The sequence below is a fragment of the Gorilla gorilla genome, chromosome 4, assembly GCF_029281585.2.
Source record: "Gorilla gorilla gorilla isolate KB3781 chromosome 4, NHGRI_mGorGor1-v2.1_pri, whole genome shotgun sequence".
Classification (NCBI taxonomy): Eukaryota; Metazoa; Chordata; class Mammalia; order Primates; family Hominidae; genus Gorilla; species Gorilla gorilla.
This window is the reverse complement of record NC_073228.2, coordinates 15277218-15297517: the sequence shown is the minus strand read 5'-3', so window position 1 is coordinate 15297517 and position 20300 is coordinate 15277218. Positions and strand designations below refer to the sequence as shown.

Below are 20300 nucleotides of genomic sequence, written 5' to 3'. Positions count from 1 at the left end.
AAAATCCTGCCTTGGTCCCAGTCTTAGGTTTCAATTTATAGGGCAAGTCTGATTAGTTTTGTTTTCTGAGCCAGACAGAACAAACGACTTGAAAAGGATTTCACTCAATCACATGCAGTGTACCAGGCAGCGCATCCAATTTTGCTAGGCCAGGATTCAATGTGACAGCCTCCGAGGGACAGGGGAGGTTTCTTCCTCCAATCTCCTGTGAATTCACCGAGTCGCTCAGGGAAGTCATTTTAGCGACACTAATCAATTAGCCTCTGAGGCTGCCTCGTACTGCAGAGGGGCTGGGGGTGCTCACACATTCTTCCAACAGCTGGAGCCATAAACCTTTCCTTTCCCTGCCTTGCTAGAGATGGCAGGAGGTGCTGGGAGTGGGGGATGTTCGGAGCAGCGGTGCAGGTAAGGGGGGAGGCTGGTGACAGTGCTGGGGGACTGTGCCCTCTGGCAGCTATGCCAGGGAGAGGGGTCTGCGAGCCTCTCTCCTTGTCCTTGCCAAAGGGCCTCCCTCCCGTGTCCCCAAGTCACTAACAGGATCCCTGCATCCCTTCAGCTGTCTCAGGCCACACGGCAGGGACAGATGCCAGGGCCACGGCTGCGGTGAGTCCCCAGTCCCCAAAAGCAGGGAGCAAGGGTCCTTCCTGGTAAGGGACTAATGTCCCCACCTGCAGCCCACCGCCTGCACCCAAGCTTCAGTCTCCCCTCCTGCTTCAGGCTGTGCTGATGGAAACCAAGGCACTGCCTCGGGGAAGCTCTGCACCCCAGCCCAGCCTGCCCGCAGGAGCTGGTTCCTACATTCCTGAAACCTTCTCTTTCCACTGCTCCTGCCAGCAGCCGACTTAAGATCACAAAAACAGACTTGCTTTTTTAAAATTATGAAATATTTCAAACATACAAAAATGCAGAAAGCACTAATCCTCCCTGTGCTTGCCATACAGAGCCAACAAACGCTGACATCTTGCATGTCTGCCTCCGCTTTCTTTTTTAGAGAAATAAGTGGATGGACCCAGCAGAAGCCACTCCACGTTTGGTTCCGCCTCTGTCTGTCCTGGCCGGGTCCAATCTGGCAGTGTCTCCCCTGTTCTCGGTCACTCCCTTTCTCCTCTCAGTCTCATGGCTGGGGCCTGTGGCCAGTCAGCCAGAGCTGCTTAGAAAGCAGGCGTGTCCCCTCCTGGGGCCTTCGTTCTGAAGAAGGCACGGGGGAGGCCGTGTGAGTGGTTTTCGTCTCAGTAAAATAGGTCAGAGATGTTTGGAGAGAATCGTGAAATGTACAGCACGGTCACAAGAGGGGAGTTAGGAGGCAGCGCAGGACAGAGCCGGGCAGGGCGTGTAGTGTGTTCCCAAGAGGGGCCCCGGGATGGGAAAGCCAAGCCCCAAAGTGCAAGGGGGGTGAGGGAGGGCTACAGGCAGGCCAGGGCAGGGCATCCATGGCGCCAGACTCCACCTCTCATGCCCCACTCAGGCCACTGTCCCACCCCATCCCTCCCCTCGGCACTCGAACCCCAGCTCCTGGGATCCCCAGCAGTACACAGGCCACCCCCGACACAGTCAGGCCCCCACATGAGCGCAGAGGTCCCACTCACCGTCCTCCTCCTCAGGCCCTTCCGATGATGGCCCCTTCTCACCATCCAAGTCCTGCTCCTCTTCCTGCAAGACAAGGACAGGGTCAGTGCCCTTGGCACAGACTGGGTGATGGGAAGTGGTGGGGGGCAGAAGGTACGGGAGACAGAGGAGGGCCTCGAAGGTCCAGCCTGTCCACGCCCTGCGGCAGCGCCTGCCCTGTGGTCATGGTCAACCAGCAGGTGGGGGTTGCGTACAAACGATGGGCCAAAGTGACTCGGCTCACAAATGCTGAGCTGAGGCGTTCTTGACTGTGCACCCCAAGCCCTCGGCCTTGGCCTTTCCCAGGTGGGTGCCTGTTGAGGCTTCTGTGTGCCATTTGGAGAAGTGGGCCCAGGACTCCCACTGCGTCACTGCGGCCAGTAGACAAAGGGTGCAAGAGGAAAGCTGGCTGGGTTGTCTGTCTGGGACCAGGGCCAGGCAGCATGGCCATCGCAGCCTCTGGCTTTGCTTCCTTCTATGTTGTTTTCCATCCCCAACTCTCTCAGTGTCCATGTTCCCAAAACTGGAGCCCCACCTCTTCAGCCAGTTCTCTCCCACACAGAGACACAATAAACAGATGATCAGAGGAATGGCCCGGGATGGCCTTGGTGGAAGGAAGAAGTGACTTCAGCTTGCAGGAATGTCAGAGGATGAGAGCGAAGTGCCGTGCCCATGGGCTCTGTGGGATTGAAGGTCATGGGGAGGGGACATGGGGGCCCCAGGAACTTCAACTTGGAAGCCCAGTGGGTAGATGTGGAAATGAATGAATGAGCAGCCCCAGCGGATCCCATGGAGCCCAGCCAGCGCTGGCCGCTCACGGGAGGCTCCCTAACGAAACACTGAGCTGTGCCGGGAAGCAAAGTTTTTACAAGCCCCACGGCGGGTCGGAAGTGGCAAACCCAGAGGGGCCTTGAGCTCCTCTGAGTGACTTTTTGTTTGTTTGGTTTCTGTTTTTTTTCTGAGTGTTTTTCTGAGACAGAGTTTTGGCTCTTGTTGCCCAGGCTGGCGTGCAGTGGCGCGATCTCGGCTCACTGCAACGTCTGCCTCCTGGGTTTAAGCGATTCTCCTGCCTCAGCCTCCCGAGTAGCTGGGATTACGGGCGCCTGCCACCCAAGCCCAGCTAATTTTTTTGTGTTTTCAGTAGAGATGGCATGTCACCATGTTGGCCAGGCTGGTCTCGAACCCCTGACCTCAGGTGATCCGCCTGCCTCGGCCTCCCAGAGTGTTGGGATTACAGGAGTGAGCCACTGTGCCTGGCCTGAGGGACTTCCTTGACTACACAAAATGCTGCCTGCGGGGAGCTGCGCAGGCAACACAGCCTCTTCCCTGTTGGGCACTTTGTACACACAGACTCAGTGCTATCTATGGTGAAGTGGTGCCTGTGTGTCCTGACGTTTCCCAAATTTTGCACAGCAAAGTATCTCTGTGGCTGAGGTCAGGGTGGGCAGGCCTCTTCGGGGGGCAGGAAGAGGAGCCGCTCCATTTGACACAGCAAACCCACTTCTAGGGATCTGCTCCAGACTGGAGAAATGTCCATCAGGATTTTTATATAATGACTCTGACCGCGTGCAGTTGAAAAGACAGAACTGGGGACTGGGTGCGGTCGCTCATGCCTGTAATCCCAGAATTTTGGGAGGCCTAGGTGGGTGGATCAGCTGAGGTTGGGAGTTTGAGACCAGCCTGGCCAACATGGCAAAACCCCGTCTCTACTAAAAATACAAAAAAAAAATTAGCCGAGTGTTGTGGCAGGTGCCTTTAATCCCAGCTACTCAGGAGGCTGAGGCAGGAGAATCGCTTGAACCCGGGAGGTGGAGGTTGCAGTAAGCCAAGATTGCGCCACTGCACTCCAGCCTAGTGACACAGCAAGACTGCATCTTAAAAAAAGAAAAAAAAAAAAAAGGAGGCGTTGATAGGTGCTGACATGAAAAGTACATCAAGATAAATCGAGGGAAAAATGCAAGCAGCAGCCCCACGTGAGCAGCGCAGTCATCTTGCTGTAAATGGCAAAGTGGAAATGCACGCATGTGCTCAAAAATGCAGAGAAAAGGTTTTGTTTTTTGGAAGGGCCCACGAGAAACTGTCAGCAGTGGCTACCTCTCGGGAAAGGAGATTGGGGGGCAGCTTTTCCTTTCTGTCTTATAGATTTCAGTATAATTTGGACTTTCCATTAATATGCATGAATGACTAAATATATTTTTTAAATGCTAATGGTGTCTTTGGACAGTCAGATCCAAAGACCCCATTTTTTCTTTATTTATTTTCTTATATATTCTAAAAAAGAAAAAAAAAGTAAGAGGCCAGGTGTGGTGGCTCATGCCTGCAATCTCAGCACTTTGGGAGGCTGAGGTGGGATGGTTGCTTGAGCCCAGAAGTTCAAGACCAGCCTGGCAACATAGTGCACACCTCGCCTCTACTGAAAATTTAAAAATTAGCTGTGCATGGTGGCACGCACCTGTGATCCCACCTACTTAGAAGGTTGAGGCAGAAGGATCACTTGGAAAAAAAAAAAGTAGAAAGAATGTAACATCCTAAATATATATATATTTGGTTGCGGCCCCCAGTTCTTGACACAGTTTTTGTTTGTTTTTTGAGACAGGATCTTGCTCTGTTGCCCAGACTGGAGTGCAGTGGTGCAATCACGGCTCCCTGCAGTCTTGACCTCCAGGGCTCAAGCGATCCTCCTGCCTCAGCCTCTGGAATAGCTGGGATCACAGGTGCATGCCACCATGCCCAGCCCTGACACTGAGCTCCTAAATCCCTTGAATTTCCTAAGTTACAGGGGTGCTAGCAGCATGTTTTGTTCTAACATTTGGTTTTGATTCCAGTCCCTGGCACAGAGCTCCTAAGTCCGTAGGAATTTCCCGGGTGACAGGAGTGTCTTTTGTTCTAATGAGGTAACTCCTGGGTGGGCTGATCACCAGAGAGATCAAGCTGCAATGAGGAGCCTGGAACTTTCAGCCCCACCACCCCCCAGCTTCCTCCAGAGACTGGAGAGGAGCTGGAGATTGAGTTAAGAATCGATGACACCTATGTGATGAGGCCTCCGTCAACATCCTGATAGGGTTTGGAGAGCTTCCAGGCTGCTGAATGCATTCCCATACGCAGGGGGTAGCGTACCCCAACTCCATGGGGACAGAAGCTCCTGCACTCAGGACCCTACTGGACCTTACTCTACTTAGGTACCTCCATCTGGCTGTTCATCTGTAGCCTTTATCACTTCCTTTCTAATAAACCAGTTAACATAAGTGCTTCCCTGAGCTCTGTAAGACGCTGTAGCAAATTACTCAACTTGAGGAGGGGTTCATGGAACCCTTGATTTGTAGGCAAGTAGGACCAAAGTGTGGGGAACGAGGGGACCTGATACTTGTGATTGGCCCCTGAAGTGGGGGGCAGTCTGTGGGACTGGGCCCTAACCTGTGGGGTCTGCACTGATTCCAGGCAGTTAGTGTCAGAGTTGAACGGGAGGACACCCACTTGGTGTCTGGGTGGCTGGAGAAGGCGTTGGTTGCAGGGGTGGGGCTGGCTGCATATTTGGTATCAGAAGTGAAGGGTTCTGTGGAGTGTTGTGTGCATGGACAGAAAAACAGTTGGTTTTTCTCATGGTTGATGTCTCTCTTTAATGACAGGCAAACAGTCACTGACCTATTCAGGGCAGGGCCCCGGAACTAAGCCCAATATCAAGAATAGACAGGAGGCCAGCTCTCCTATTATGTGCAAAGGACACAAAGATTAAATGAAAAACAACAGCAACAATGAGCACAGTCCCTGCCTTACGGAGCTCGTGGTCCAGTAGGAAAGACAAACAAATAATTGCACTCCAGGGCGAGGAGTCCATGAGCCAGGGCAGATCCGTATCCCCAAAGGACCCAGTATCAGCTGACGTGCCCAAGCCCTCCTGAGCAGAGAGAGGCTGGTACACATTTAGATTCTGGGCCAGGCACAGTGGCTCACACCTGTAATCACAGCACTTTGGGAGGCCGAGGCAGGAGGGTCGCTTGAGCCCAAGAGGTTGAGGCTGTAGTAAGCCATGGGGGTGCCACTGCACTCCAGCCTGGGCACGAGTGAGATCCTGTCACCAAAAAAAAAAAAAATTGTACTTGACTTTGGAAGTCTGATTTTCTTTTTCTTTTTCTTTTTTTTGAGACAGAGTTTCACTCTTGTTTCCCAGGTTGGAGTGCAATGGTACGATCTTGCCTCACTGCAGCCTCCACCTCCCAGGTTCAAGCGACTCTCCTGCCTCAGCCTCCCGAGTAGCTGGAACTATGGGCATGTGCCACCACACCTGGCTAATTTTGTATTTTTAGTAGAGATGGGGTTTCTCCATGTTGGTCAGGCTGGTCTCGAACTCCCGACCTCAGGTGATCCGCCCGTCTCGGCCTCCCAAACTGCTGGGATTACAGGTGTGGGCCACTGCGCCTGGCCTGGAAGTCTGATTTTTAAAAAGCTGTGGTCATGACCCATTGATGGGTCAGGAAAGCAAATGAGAAGGCCTTACTAGTATTGTTAAAAAAAAAAAAAAAAAATGGGCGACCGAAGTCTTGGTGAAGTTTGAAACTTTAATAACTTCGGAAGTATAGATACTACAAATGTACCAAAAAATGACATTTGAAAGGTTATTTACATGTAAAATACCTTGATATCTCTCACTCAGATTCTTACCCCCTCGAGTGCTATACATGGCTCTAGTTGTTTTCAAACTTCGAAAAACCTTTTATCGACTGTTGGTCAGCGACGGGAAAAGATTGCACTGGTGATTCCAGCTTCACCAGGTTCCAAAGAACTGGATTTTGTGCACACGTGACCTCAAGGGAGGTCAATTCAGCCCAGGAAAGGGGTCCTTTGCCTGCCTGTCCCTCCAGACACTAGCACATGCGGAGAATTAGAATGAAAAAGCTAGCACTTGACTGTCAGGAAACTAAGTGGAAAAGAAATTTAAATAAGTAAATATTCAACTGATGTTTTGTAGGTTTGTACATTTAAACATCTGAAGTTATTAAAACTGCACTAAGACTCTGGGGACACCCCTGTATCCCAGAATGAAATAAAAGACAAGGCTGGGCGCGGTGGCTCATGCCTGTAATCCCAGCACTTTGGGAGGCCGAGGCGGATGGATCACGAGGTCAGGAGTTCCAGACCAGCCTGGCCAACATGGGGAAATCCCGTCTCTACTAAAAATACAAAAATTAGTTGGGTGTGGTGGTGCACGACTGCTTCAGCTACTTGGGAGGCTGAGGCAGGAGAATCGTTGGAACCTGGGAGGCGGAAGTTGCAGTGAGCTGAGATCACGCCACTGCAATCCAGCCTGGGCAACAGACCAAGACCCTGGCTCAAAAAAAAAAAAAAAAAAAAGAAAAAGAAATTAAAGACAAACAGTGTTTTGTGTGTGGTAGAGTTAGATACTGGTTTATAAAACTTCTGGGGCCAGGTGAGGTGGCTCACGCCTGTAATCCCAGCACTTTGGGAGGCTGAGGCAAGTGGACTGCTTGAGCCCAGGAGTTTGAGACCGCCCTGGGCAACATGTCAAACCTCATTTCTACAAAAAAATTACAAAAATTAGCTGGGCATGGCGGGATGTGCCTGTAGTCCCAGCTGAGGCTGAGGTGGGAGGATCACTTGAGCCCAGGAGGTCAAGGCTGCAGTGAGCCGAGATCACACCACTGCACTCCAGCCTAGGTGAAAGAGTGAAAGCCTGTCTCAAACAAACAAAAGAAAACAAAACAACAACACAATAAAAAACTTCTGGTGTAGTTGTGTGACTTTATATACAGGATGTAATTTAAAATTTCTTTCTTATTGTGACACCTAATTTAAAAAAGCTTGAAAACACTGCTGAATTGGCCATTTATTTTGTTGTCTGTGCACAAATCCCCTGTTCTTTTGGAAGTTGTCCCTTGAATCCCATGGCCCCAGTTGGGGTGGTCAAACCCTCCCCCTTCCATCTACTTATCTGGATGGGCGGCGGCATAGGCCCAGGAGCCCAATTTCTGCTGGGGGGACAAGGACCCTCTGGGACCAGAGCAGTGAGCTGCCTAGAGTGGGCCCAGGTGGAGAGGCTCGTTGGAGAGCCCCCTCCCCTACCACGTGCTTGTCCTGAGGCCATTCCACCCTGCCTTTCCCTGCCTGAGAACCGCTCCATTCCAACTCCCACAGCCCTTGGACCACGGTGTCCACCATCCACTGACACCTCTCCTGTCCACCACTCACCACACTCAGACTTTGCAGGCCAAGAACATCTCAAATCTGCCTGCATCAAATCTCAGCTCCGCTGAAGTCAAGGGTTGGATAGCCATAGAATATTTTTTTGAGTGGTTATCAAACTGTACCTCATAGAGGCATCCCAGGGCCTCACACCTGGGCTTCTACTGGAAATAACATCCTCACTTTTATGTGGGTAACTTGTTAGGCTTTTAAAGAATATACTAATAATAATTGAATGAATTCCAATTATTATTATTGTTATTATTGAGACAGGGTCTTACTGTCACCCAGGCTGCGGGAGAGTGATGCGATCTCGGCTCACTGCATCCTTGCCCTTCCAGGCTCCGTCAGTCCTCCTACCACAGCTTCCCTAGTAACTGGGACTACAGACATGGGCCACGAGGCTTGGCTAATTTGTGTATTTTTGGTATAGATGAGGTTTTGCCATGTTGCCCAGGCTGGGCTTGAACTCCTGGGCCCAAGGGATCTGCCTGCCTCAGCCTCCCTGCTTCTGGCTGTGGTGTTTTACTTTTTTAAAAAGTAACGGGGGCCGGGGGCCTGTAATCCCAGCACTTTGGGAGGCTGAGGTGGGCGGATCACCTGAGGTCAGGAGTTCGAGACCAGCCTGGCCAACATAGTGAAACCCTGGGTCTACTAAAAAATAAAAAAAATTAGCTGGGTGTGGTGGCAGGCGCCTGTAATCCCAGCTACTTGGGAGGCTGAGTCAGGAGTATCGCTTGAACCCGGGAGGTGGGGGTTGCAGTGAGCCACGATCAAGCCACTGCACTCCAGCCTGGGCAACAAGAGCGAAACTCCGTCTCAAAAACAAAACAAAACAATAAAACCACCAGTGTTGACTGCATTTTGCCCTGATTTTATAAAAGTGTGGACACAACAGAAAAGTGAAAAGTGCTGAATCCCGTAGTAAGAAGCGCCGGTTTCAGACACAGTGCAATGGAGACAAAGACACAAACCCTTCTGCAAGGGGTGGCTCTTTAGCTTCAGGTGCGTGTGTGTGTGCAACAGGATGGGAAGGGATAAAGCAAAACCTTGTGCGAAATACCAGAGCTCCATCGTCTAAGGCTGTGCCCAACAGAGAGCTGGCACTAAGGATTTTACCTTCGTGCCTCCCTCATAGCAGGCCCATCTTTCCTTCTGCTTTGGCACATTCAAATTTGCAGCTATGTTTTCAGGAATGTGCACAGTGGGGGCCTGGAGGAAATGGAGCTCAGCTGTGTCTGTGGGGAGCAGGGAAGGCCTCAGAGTGGATGAGAAAGCCACGCTGGGTCCGAGATGGGCTTGCCAGGCAGATGTAGAGAGAAGGGCATCTGGGCAGAGTGCACAGCCCATGTAAAGGCACGGAGGCACGGAACACCTCGGCTCTTCCAGTGGCTCCACAGACTTGGGTATGATTGCAGGGTGGGTGTGACACAGTCAGAAATAGCGTGCAGAGGCTGGGTGTGGTGGCTTATGCCTGCAATCCCAGCACTTTGGGAGGTTAAGGCAGGTGGATCATTTGAGGTCAGGAGTTCAAGACCAGCTTGGCCAACACGGTGAGACCCCCTCTCTACTAAAAAAAATACAAAAATTAGCTAGGTGTGGTGGCGGGTGCCTGTAATCCCAGCTACTTGGGAGGCTGAGGCAGGAGAATCTCTTGAACCCGGGAGGCGGAGGTTGCAGTAAGCCGAGGTCGCACCACTGCACTCCAGCCTGGGTGACAGAGCGTGACTCTGTCTCAAAAAGAAAGAAAGAAACAGTGCGCAGAAATGCAGGGTCTGCAACCACAGAGATCGTATACAGGACACTAAAGCGTTTGGTTTCATTCCTCAGGAAGTGAGAAGCCACCTGAAACTTTCAAACAGGGATAAACAAGGCTGGGCGCGGTGGCTCACACCTGTAATGCCAGTACTTTGGGAGGCCACGGTGGGAGGGCTGCTTGATGCCAGGAGTTTGAGACCAACCTGGGCAATGAAGTGAGACCCCCATCTCTATAAAAAATTAACAAATTAGCCGGGGGTGGTGGCATGTGCTTGTAGCCCCAGGTACTTGGGAGGCTGAGGTGGGAGGATCGCTTGAGTCCAGCAGTTTGAGGCTGCAGTGAGCTATGATGATGTTACTGTACTCCAACTGAGTGACAGTGGGAGGCCCTGCCTCTAAAAAAATAAATAAAAATAAAAAATAAACAGGTATCAATACAAATTTTTTAAATGAAAAAAAAATAAACACGGACAAACAGAGTGAGAGCTGCACTTGGGAGGCTGAGGTGGGAGGATCGCAATAGGAGCAAGAGAAGAGGCAGGAGGAACTATGAGAAGAGGGTACAGAGCTCAGGGGAGAGATGGTAAAGGCCCAAACTGCGATGCTAAAGGCACCTGGCCTTCAGCTCAGCGTTGAATGAATCCGTGAAGGTGCGGCCAGCCAAAGGCAATCTCTCCAGGGTCTCATGGTCTGAGTCCTCCCCACCATCAGGCAGCTGTGCCACTGTGGGTGCGACCAGGATCACTTCCTGGAGGTGGCACGAACCCAACAGAGTACGCAGCTGATTCTTCCTGAGGTCTTAAAGGAAACGGAACAGAGCAGCTGCTCGAGCGCTGACTCAAACCTCACCCAAGGCCATCATCACTGCGGAGTTCCTGTCCATGCCCTTGGTCCCAGGAGTGTTCAGGCTACTCGGCTCATGGGCTGAACTGTGTTCCACGCCCCAATTCATATGCTGAAGCCTTAGCCCCAACTACCTCTCAGCCTGACTCTATTTGGAAACAGGGCCTTTAAAGAGGTGATTAAGTTAAAATGAGGCCATTAGGGTAGGCCCTAACCCAAGGACTGCTGTCCTTATAAGAGGAAACTCGGACACACACAGAGACATGAGAGTTGTGAGTGCACAGAGGAAAGACCATGTGAGGAGGTGGAGAAGGTGGCCAACTGCAAGCCAGGGAGACAGGGCTTAGGAGGACCCGAACCTGCGGACACCTTGAACTTGGCCCTCCAGTCTGCAGAACTCTGGGAAAAGAAACGTCTGTTGCTGAAGGTGCCCAGTCTGTGGTGTTTTGTTATAGCAGCCCTGGCAAATGAATACATCATGTTTCTGATGAAAGTCAATCAATTTCATGGAAACAGTGAATTGAGACAGGCAGCTGGCGTCACCCTGGCTGGTCCCCAGGGCAGGCTGGGCTGAGCCCAAGCTCCATCACTTCACTGATCAGAGTCTCAGCATTTTATGACTGAATAGAGACCACATTTTAATGTCATGTTCTAGGATAATTTTCTAATTCAGCTTTTCCCTCCAATGGAGGAGGTGGAGGCAGGAGGGGGAAGGCAAATGGGACGTGCCTCCTGACAGCCTCCCCAGTGCTAGGAGCCTAGGACCAGGGTGCCCCGGAGGCCAAGCTGAGGGGCCCGGCCAGGCTGCAGTAGCTGGGAGAGACAGTGAACCAAGCTCACGCCCTGCAGGCTGCACGCTGCCATTTATGGCTGCCCTGGCTGATTCAAGCTAATTCAAGCGTGATGCAAAGTGCTGAAGTCGGGAGAGGGAGAGAGGGGAGGGGAGAGAAGAGAGGGATAGATAAGAGGGGGGAGGGGAGAGAGAGAGAACACTAACAGAGGGAGAGAGAGTGATAGAGACAGATTTCTGCCTGCGTGTCTGCTGCCCAAGGAGATGGTTCTGCTGTGGGGCAGTGCAAAGAAGGTCTCTTGTGGCCCTGTGGCCACCAGAGCTGCCGCATGCTGTGACTGCACCAATCCCACTGGCTAACCCAGAATGACTTTAGAGGACAGCGGCTCCAGGAGGCAGGCCGTTCCTAACTCCCAAGGGGACACCTGTCCCTCCCCTGCCTGCAGCAGGCAAGGATGGAGAAAACAGGAAGGCGACAAGGGGCCTGCCCAGGCCCCCCAACCCCAGAATGGGCCAGGCCCAGGGCTGCCTCCACAGTGCCTGACAATGCTCTCACTCCTTCCAGAAGGACTCCATTAGCCAATCAGCTGCTCATCTTTTGCAATGGGGGCGGGGGGAGCATCAGCTGCAGGGCGAGCAGCAAAGCCCAGCTGGCGCCAGCTCCGGGGGCTTGGTGGTGGGCAGGGAGGGCAGGCTGGGGCAGGGGTCACCTCTGTTCCTCCATACCCGGCAAAACAACTCAGCCATCTCCCCCTCCAAACTACAGCTCCAGGCTGGGGACACGCAGGCTCCACTCTCTAAATCCGTATTTGCAACTGGATGAGGCATGTCCCAGGAACTTCTGTCCAGAACCTAGTAACCCAAGTCTCAAACTGTCCCCCTCTCACTTGTCCAGTTTTTCTTGGCAGCCACAGCATCTCTGACACCTTAACATGGCCTGGGAATGTTGATTCCAACCTGACTTCCTTCCTTTCTGTTTTTTTTTTTTTTTTTTGAGATAAGAGTCTTGCTCTGTTGCCCAGGCTGGGATGCAATGGTGGGATCTCTGCTCACTGCAACCTCCGCCTCCCGGGTTCAAGAGATTCTTCTGCCTCAGCCTCCCGAGTAGCTGGAATTACAGGTGCATGCCAGCATCCCTGGCTAATTTTTGTATTTTTAGTAGACAGGGTTTCATCATGTTGGCCAAGCTGGTCTTGAACTCCTGACTTCAAGTGATCCGCCCACCTCAGCCTCCCAAAGTGCTGGGATTACAGGCGTGAGTCACCACGCCCAGCCCTGACTTCCTTTCTATTCGGAATTCTAGAGTCTCCCCTTCACTCCAACAAGCTTCTGGCTTCACCCCTTTGTTCTCCTGCTACAACCATTCAATGCCTTCAGGTGGCACCTACATCTGCTCTCCTCCAATTCATCCTTTTTGGGGAGACGGACTCATTCTGCAGCCCAGGCTGGAGTGCAGTGGTGCAATCATGGCTCACTGCAGCCTCAACCTCCCTGGGCTTAAGCAACCCTCCCCCCTCAGCCTCCTACGTAGCTGGGATCACAGGCGTGTGCCACAACACCCAGCTAGTTTTCTTATTTTTTGTAGAGATTGGGTCTCACTATGTTGCTCAGAGTGGTCTCAAACTCCTGGGGTCAAGCCATTCTCCTGCCTCAACTTCCCAAAGTGCTGGGATTACAGGCAGAAGCCACCACACCCAGCCCTCATCCAGCTTTAAGAACATCTTCAAATGCCAACTTCATAATGTGTTTCCTGCTCAAAACCCATGCCACCTGCCTACATTGCCTGACCTTGTTCAATTTCAGTAATCTCTGTTTCTCCAAGTTCTACTTCCAGATTCTCCTGCCATCAGATTGGGTGAGGTCTCTCTCCTCGATGGCTAAGAACCGAGGGTGCCACTGGGTAGGGGTGGTGGGCTGGGACTTGGGGTGCTCTTTGCACCATGGCCTCAGGAATGTGATCTGTCCTTCCACATTCACCTCTGCACACACCCCTCTCCTTCCTCTGTCTGGGCAGGGGTCCCCCAGGGTCACAGGACCTGATTTGGAGGCCCTTTAATTCTACCCTAGGTTTGCAGAGACTGCTGCAAGGAGGAGGGGACAGAGTAAAAGGGGCCTAGACTGCCACCCAGAGCAGCTCTGTTTTTGCTTTATGTCCTGGGCTTCCATAAGACACTGAAGAGGCAAGAAGGGATCCAGTGTTTTATTATTATCATTTTTTATTTATTTACTTTTGAGACTGGGTCTCGCTCTGTCGCCCAGGCTGGAGTGCAGTGGCACAATCTTGGCTCACTGCAACCTCCACCTCCTGGGTTCAAGCGATTCTCCTGCCTCAGCCTCCCAAGTAGCTGATTAGTCCCAAGTAGGGATTATAGGCATGCGCCACCACACCTGGCTTTTTGTATTTTTAGTACAGACTGGGTTTTGCCACGTTGGCCAGGCTGGTCTCGAACTCCTGACCTCAGGTGATCTGCTCGCCTCAGCCTCCCAAAGTGCTGGGATTACAGGCGTGAGCCACCGGACACGGCTAGGATCCAGTGTTTTAGAAAATGTTAGAAAACCACTGATCTAGTGTGGCTTCCGCCTAAGGAAAAACAGTCGCTGATGGAACCTTGGATGAACTGCTGCTATCCCGTCTCTGTCTGAACGCTTCTGGCACAGGAAACTCACTACCTTACAGAGCAGTCTTCCTCTCTGGGGCATAACATAACAGCGCAAGGGCAAGAACTGCAGGCGGCTGTGCAGGGCGCTGGGCTACAGGCCTGGGCAGGGACAGAAACAAGATGCCTTCCTGCTGCCCCAGGTGGGAGACAAAGAGACAGGACCTGCCTCTAGGCAGGAGCCCACAGCGATTTCTGTTCTTTCTTTTTGTGGCATTGTGGCGTATTGATTCAACAGGTGCCTACTGCGTGCGGGCCTGTTGCAGGAGCTGGGACGTGGCGGGCAAGGGCCCTGCTCTCCGGAACAGGCGTTCCACTGCGGCAGACAAGGCACACTGAAATAAAAGATGACCTCAGACCGGATGAAGTGCTATGAAGAAAGCCAAACGTGACTGTACGCTGGAGAAAGAGAGTGGGCGGGCGGCAGGGGGGGACTTTACATCTGCTCACGGGGGCAAGGACATGGAGAGGAGAGAGGTGAGGACCGACTGCGCGGAGGCTCAGGCAGGGAGGGGTGTGCTGGGCAGGGTCCTGATGTGGGCGCAGGGCTGGCAGGTCTAAGCACCAGAAAGGAGTCTGTGGCTGTGGGGGGCTGGGAGCAGATGCCGAGTAGGCAGGGTGCTCCTGGGCCTGGGGCTGTGGGAAGTTTGGAATTGCACACGGAGGGCTGTGAGCAGGGGCCGGGGGGTGTGCTCTCTGCGCTAGGAAGGTCATGCTGGTTGCTGGAAGAGCCTGGCAGGGGTGGGGAGGACGGGAAACAGGGAGACCAGTGAGGAGGTCACTGAATAGCCGCTGAAGCAGGAGCCAGAAAGATGAGAGGAGGGAGGGCTGCTCTCGGGACACACTCTGGAGAGAGGTGACCAGAATTGCAGACAGCAGGTCTTCAGGGCGTGAGGGAGGCGGGGACAACAAGGACATGTCTGGGCTTTTGGTCTGAGCAGCTGAGCGTCGGGGGGTGGATCCGGGATGAGATGAGGAATGCCGGGTGGAGGGGCAGCAGAAATGAGGCACTTGTCAGCGTGTTGGGCTGAGGTGCACGTAGACAACCCATGGGCCAGGGAGCTCAGGGGAGGCGAGAGCTGGGCGTATAGATGTGGGCACCATCAGCTATTGATCAGGGGGATGGGGGTGGCAGGTGTGTTCTGGAAGGCAGCAAGGCAGGCCTGGTCCAGGAGTCCTGCAGTTGATACTATGGGCATGAGCTCTTCCAGCAGGGCAAAGAGCAGAGGGAGTGTGCTGGGTAAGCCGCAGACAAGGAGGGAGTATGTTGTGGGTGGGGGGTGTCTGGGGAGAGACCGGATCACTGTTCCTGCGAGGAGCCGACCCCATCCGGGCCCCAACCCCTGCCCAGGGCCGACTGCCGTGTTCCAATGTCCAGACCAAAAGTATCGTCCTGCATTCCAACCTCACATCCCGATCAAGGGCACATTCACAAGCCCTAAACAAACTCTTGCTCAGATGACTGGAGCATGCCAGATTCAATCCTATCAGATTAACAGTTTCTGGCAAGTTCCTACAAAGAGGATTTAGAGGACACGAAAAGCTTCATTTAAAAAACAAAAAAGGAAAACAACAATAACAACAAAACACTCTTGGGCAGCAATCTGTACTCTCCGCAACCCCTATCAGGGAATATCAGGTCGAATTCTAGGCGCTACATTTTGAGATAGAGAAAATATAGGACAGAGAAGAAAACTAAGAGATGAATAAAATCCGATGGAAGAGGGTTGGAGAAAATGACTTAATTTTATGGGGGAAAACCAGGTTGAACAATTTTGACCATGACCAGCTTGAAATATAGTAATAGAAGATAAGGGCTGGGCACAGCAGTTCACATCTGTAATCACACAGCCTCAGGAGGCAGAGGCAGGAGGTTGGATTGAGGCCAGGAGTTCGAGACCAGGCCTAGGCAACATAGCAAGACACCATCTCTACAAAAAGTTTAAAAATTAGCTGGCTGTGGTGGTGTGCACCTGTAGTCCCAGCTACTTAGGAGGCCGAGGCATGAGGATCCCTTGAGCCCAAGAGGTCAAGGCTGCAGTGAGCTATGATTGTGCCAATGCACCCCAGCCTGGTTCTCTAAATAAATAAATAAATAAATAAATGAAGAAGAAGAAGAAGAAGAAGACAAGTGGTCAGTTTTTAAAATCTCTTGAGGGCCGGGCGCAGTGGCTTATGCCTGTAATCCCAGTACTTTGGGAGGCCAAGGCGAATGCATTGCTTGAGGGCAGGAGTTTGAGGCCAGCCTGGCCTGTAACACGCGAAACTTCATCTCTACTAAAAATACAAAAATTAGCTGGGCGTCCTGTAATCCCAGCTATTTGGGAGCCTGAGGCAAGAGAATCGCTGGAACCTGGGAGGGGTAGGTTGCAGTGAGCCAAGACGCCACTGCACTCCAGCCAGGGTGACAGAGCGAGACTCCCTCTTAAAATAAATAAATAAAAAAATATATATATGTATATCTATCTATCTATCTTGAGGAGGCCTCACCATAGGAAGAACTTCCTGAAAGGCTAACAGCTGACTTGACTATGGAGTAGGGTTTCCTGCTGATCTCCAGCAGAACACCACTGGGCTGGGGGCATTTTCTTCTCTTGAAGTGGGAGGATGGCTTGAGCCCAGGAGGTGGAGGTTGCAGTGAGCTGAGATTGCACCACTGCAGTGCAGCTTGGGTGACAGAACCAGACCTTGTCTCAAAACAGCAAGATTTGTCTCAGACTCTGAGTCCTCAGCAAATAAGAATCAGGCCAGGAGAAAAACGATGAATACCCAGGTCATCACACAAGAAGGCCCTTGCTGAGAATCTGCCAGGGTTGTCTCACCCAGAGGTCAGGTTGGTCAGCGGGTTATAAATGTGCGCAAGGAGTTCTCACTTGAAAACATTAAATACACACATACACAGGCCTCAAAACTGGAGCTGAAGGGTTGGGCACAGTGGCTCGCACCTGTAATCCCAGCATTTTGGGAGGCAGCGGCTGGCAGACTGCTTAAGCTCAGCAGTTTGAGACCAACCCGCAACATGGCGAAACCCCATCTCTACAAAAAATTCAAAACTCATCCAGGCATAGTGGTGCGTGCCTGTGGTCCCAGCTACTCGGGCGGCTGAGGTAGGAGGATGGCTTGAGCCTAGCAGGCAGAGGTTGCAGTGAATTGAGATTGTGCCACTGCACTCCAGCCTGGGCGACAGAGTGAGACTCTGTTTTGTTTTTTGTTTTGTTTTTTTTTTAAGCCAGTTAACTTTAGCAGTAGGGGGTTGTATATCAAGTTTAGTGACACTAATGTTAACAAGTTCTGATAACCCAACACCATTGGACCAGCTGAGGTCCTAGCTCAAAAAAAAAGAATACATTGAAAAAAACAAAAAACTGGAGCTGATGCCTGGAAAGTGGACAATCACTTCTGTAAGTTCTATGGCAATTCAGAGGCAACATTTGAAGATAAATAACTTCCATGAGTCCTGCAATGGGTTTTTTCTGGGCCACTAAATCTCATGCAGCCATTGTTTTAGCCAATGTAACCCTGTGTCCAGAAAACAGCATCATAGCCGGGCGTGGTGGTGGCCACCTGTAATCCCAGCTACTCAGGAGGCTGAGGCAAGCAGGAGAATCACTTGAACCTGGGAGGCGGAGGTTGCAGTGAGCTAAGATTGTGCTACTGCGCTCTAGCCTGGGCGACAGAGGGAGACTGTCTCCAAAAAAAAAGAAAAAGAAGATAGCATCGCTTCTACCGCCCCGCAGCGGGGAATAGAATGACTAGAATGACTGCTGCAGCCACCCTCCAGCTTCCTTTTCAGATTTTTTTTTTTTTTTGAGACAGAGTCTCACTCTGTCACCCAGGCTGGAGTGCAGTGGTGCGATCTCAGCTCACTGCAAGCTCCGCCTCCCGGGTTCACGCCATCCTCCTGCCTCAGCCTCTCGAGTAGCTGGGACTACAGGTGCCCGCCACCACACCCGGCTAATTTTTTGCATTTTTAGTAGAGATGGGGTTTCACTGTGTTAGCCAGGATGGTCTCGATCTCCTGACCTCATGATCTGCCCGCCTCGGCCTCCCAAAGTGCTAGGATTACAGTCGTGAGCCAGCGCGCCCGGCCAGCTATTTTTTTTTCATGCCTGTAATCCCAGCACTTTGGGAGGCCGAGGCAGGCTGATCATTTGAGGCCAGGAGTTCAAGACCACCCTGGCCAACATGGTGAAACCCCGTCTCTACTAAAAATACAAAAATTAGCCAAGCATAGTGGTGCATGCCTGTAATCCCAGCTATTCGGGAGGCTGAGGCAGGAATACTGCTTGAACCCAGGAGGTGGAGGTTGCAGTGAGCTGAGATTGCGCCACTGCACTCCTGGGCGACAAGAGCAAAACTCCGTCTCAAAAAAAAAAAAAAAGAATGCTGGAAACAGCTCTGCATGAGGCCCCCTTAGAGAAGGGGCTTCTGAACCTGACATCCTCATCCTATTCCATACATCTGTCCTTAACAGTGGCAAGCCCAGTGTGGCCAAACGCAGGTTGTTTCAGAAATACTCCTAACCATCAGGGATCTGGCATTTCTCTGGAAGACTGTTTACCAGAGGCCCATGCTGGTCTCCCTCCTCCCACACTGTGGTTTGAGCCGAGTGGGAAAGAGCGGGGCTACAAAAAGGAAACTGTCTGCATGCTCACCATTTCATTTCTAGCTCTCCAAAGCTAGGTGGCTTTTTTCTCAAGACATATTCTTTAAAAACATACTCCTTCTTGCTAAGCAGAAAATTCTAGCTGACATTAGTCTGTAACCAAGGGTCTTTCTCTCTGAAAGAACAAAGTTTATCTATTAGGAAAGCCCCTGGACTTCTTTCATATATGGAAAAAAATTAAGTTAGGCACTCAAACAACTTTACAAAAAAATACCCACTGGAACTACTGAACAGGGAACTCTACTTACAGCCCTCCAAGGCATCTTCTATTCAGTTGCTCTATATCGTTATAGTTATTGTGAATACAGTATTTTATGTTCTACCTTTTTACTTATTTCATACTAATTTGCTAATGAATCCAATGTGCTAATTAATGAACATTTGGATTATTTCTAGTTTTTTCCCCGGTAAGTCACTGGGCCTGTTCTGGACTAAATATTTGTGTCCCCTGCAAATCTATCTGTTGAAGTCTTAACCCCCGGTGTGATGGTATCTGGAGGTGGGGGTCTTTGGGAGGTGAGATTTAGACGAGGTCACGATGGTGGAGCCCCTACAATGCTATGAGGGCCCTGATAAGAAGAGGAAGAGACATCCCTCTCTCTCTGGCATGTGAAAGTACAGCAAGAAGGCGGCTGTCTGCAAGCCAAAAAGAGAGCCCTCACCAAAACCAGAATCTGCCAACACCTCCATCTTGGACTTCCCAGCCTCCAAAAGTGTAGGAAATAATGCCTGTTGTTTAAGCAACCCAGTCTGTGGTATTTTGATATATCAGCCTAAAGTGCTTAAAGACAAGGACCTAAAGTGACATAAACAACTGGCAAATATCTACTTGGCCCTCCACTACTTGGCTTCTGAGATTTTGCTAAGAGAACAGAAAGTAGGACCACACTGCCATCACAAAGGCCCACACTGCCATCAGAAAGGACCACACTGCCATCACAAAGGCCCACTCTGCCATCACAGAGGACCACACTGCCATCACAAAGGCCCACGCTGCCATCACAAAGGCCCACGCTGCCATCACAGAGGCCCACTCTGCCGTCACAGAGGCCCACTCTGCCGTCAAAAAGGCCCACTCTGCCGTCACAAAGGCCCACACTGCCGTCACAAAGGCCCACTCTGCCGTCACAGAGGCCCACACTGCCGTCACAAAGGCCCACTCTACCGTCACAGAGGCCCACACTGCCGTCAAAAAGGCCCACTCTGCCGTCACAAAGGCCCACACTGCCGTCACAAAGGCCCACTCTGCCGTCACAGAGGCCCACACTGCCGTCATAAAGGACCACACTGCCGTCATAAAGGACCACACTGCCATCAAAAAGGACCACACTGCCATCACAAAGGCAGGAGAGATGATGGGGAAGTTCACGTGCTCCTGGGTCATTCTGGGAAGGCTGGGGTCTCTGCAGCTTCCAGAGCCCACACCTATGGTGAACAGGTTGGTGAGGGCAGAGGACACAGGTGGACCTGACAGCAGGGTGACTTCAGGGGAACCAGGGCCAAGTCACATGGTTAAGACAGACAGATGGAGGCTGTGCTACCCACTCAGACCACCACCTCCAGAGTGTCTGAAAAACCAACCCCTTTCCCAAGAAATTTCCCAAAGAAGAATGTTGGCTTCTTTGTTCCAACATTCTCTTTTGAAAAATTCCAAACCTACAGAAAAGTTGAAATAATAATACAATGAATACCATACACCCTTCACCTAGATTCACCAGTTGTTAACATTTTGCCATCTTTGCATTCTCTCTCTATACACACCCACACTGTGTGTGTGTGTGCA

General features: G+C 51.6%; 1 protein-coding gene across 2 annotated transcripts in view; it reads right to left on the bottom strand.

Annotated features, from left to right (window-relative positions):
* Nucleotides 1-20300, bottom strand: part of MXRA7 (matrix remodeling associated 7) — a 38473-nt gene that overhangs the window by 14120 nt on the left and 4053 nt on the right. For both annotated transcript variants that reach the window (XM_031010671.3, XM_031010673.3), the window contains exon 2: nt 1587-1650. In XM_031010671.3, coding sequence (XP_030866531.1) covers nt 1587-1650 — 64 coding nt within the window. The remainder of the gene's footprint in view (nt 1-1586; nt 1651-20300) is intronic.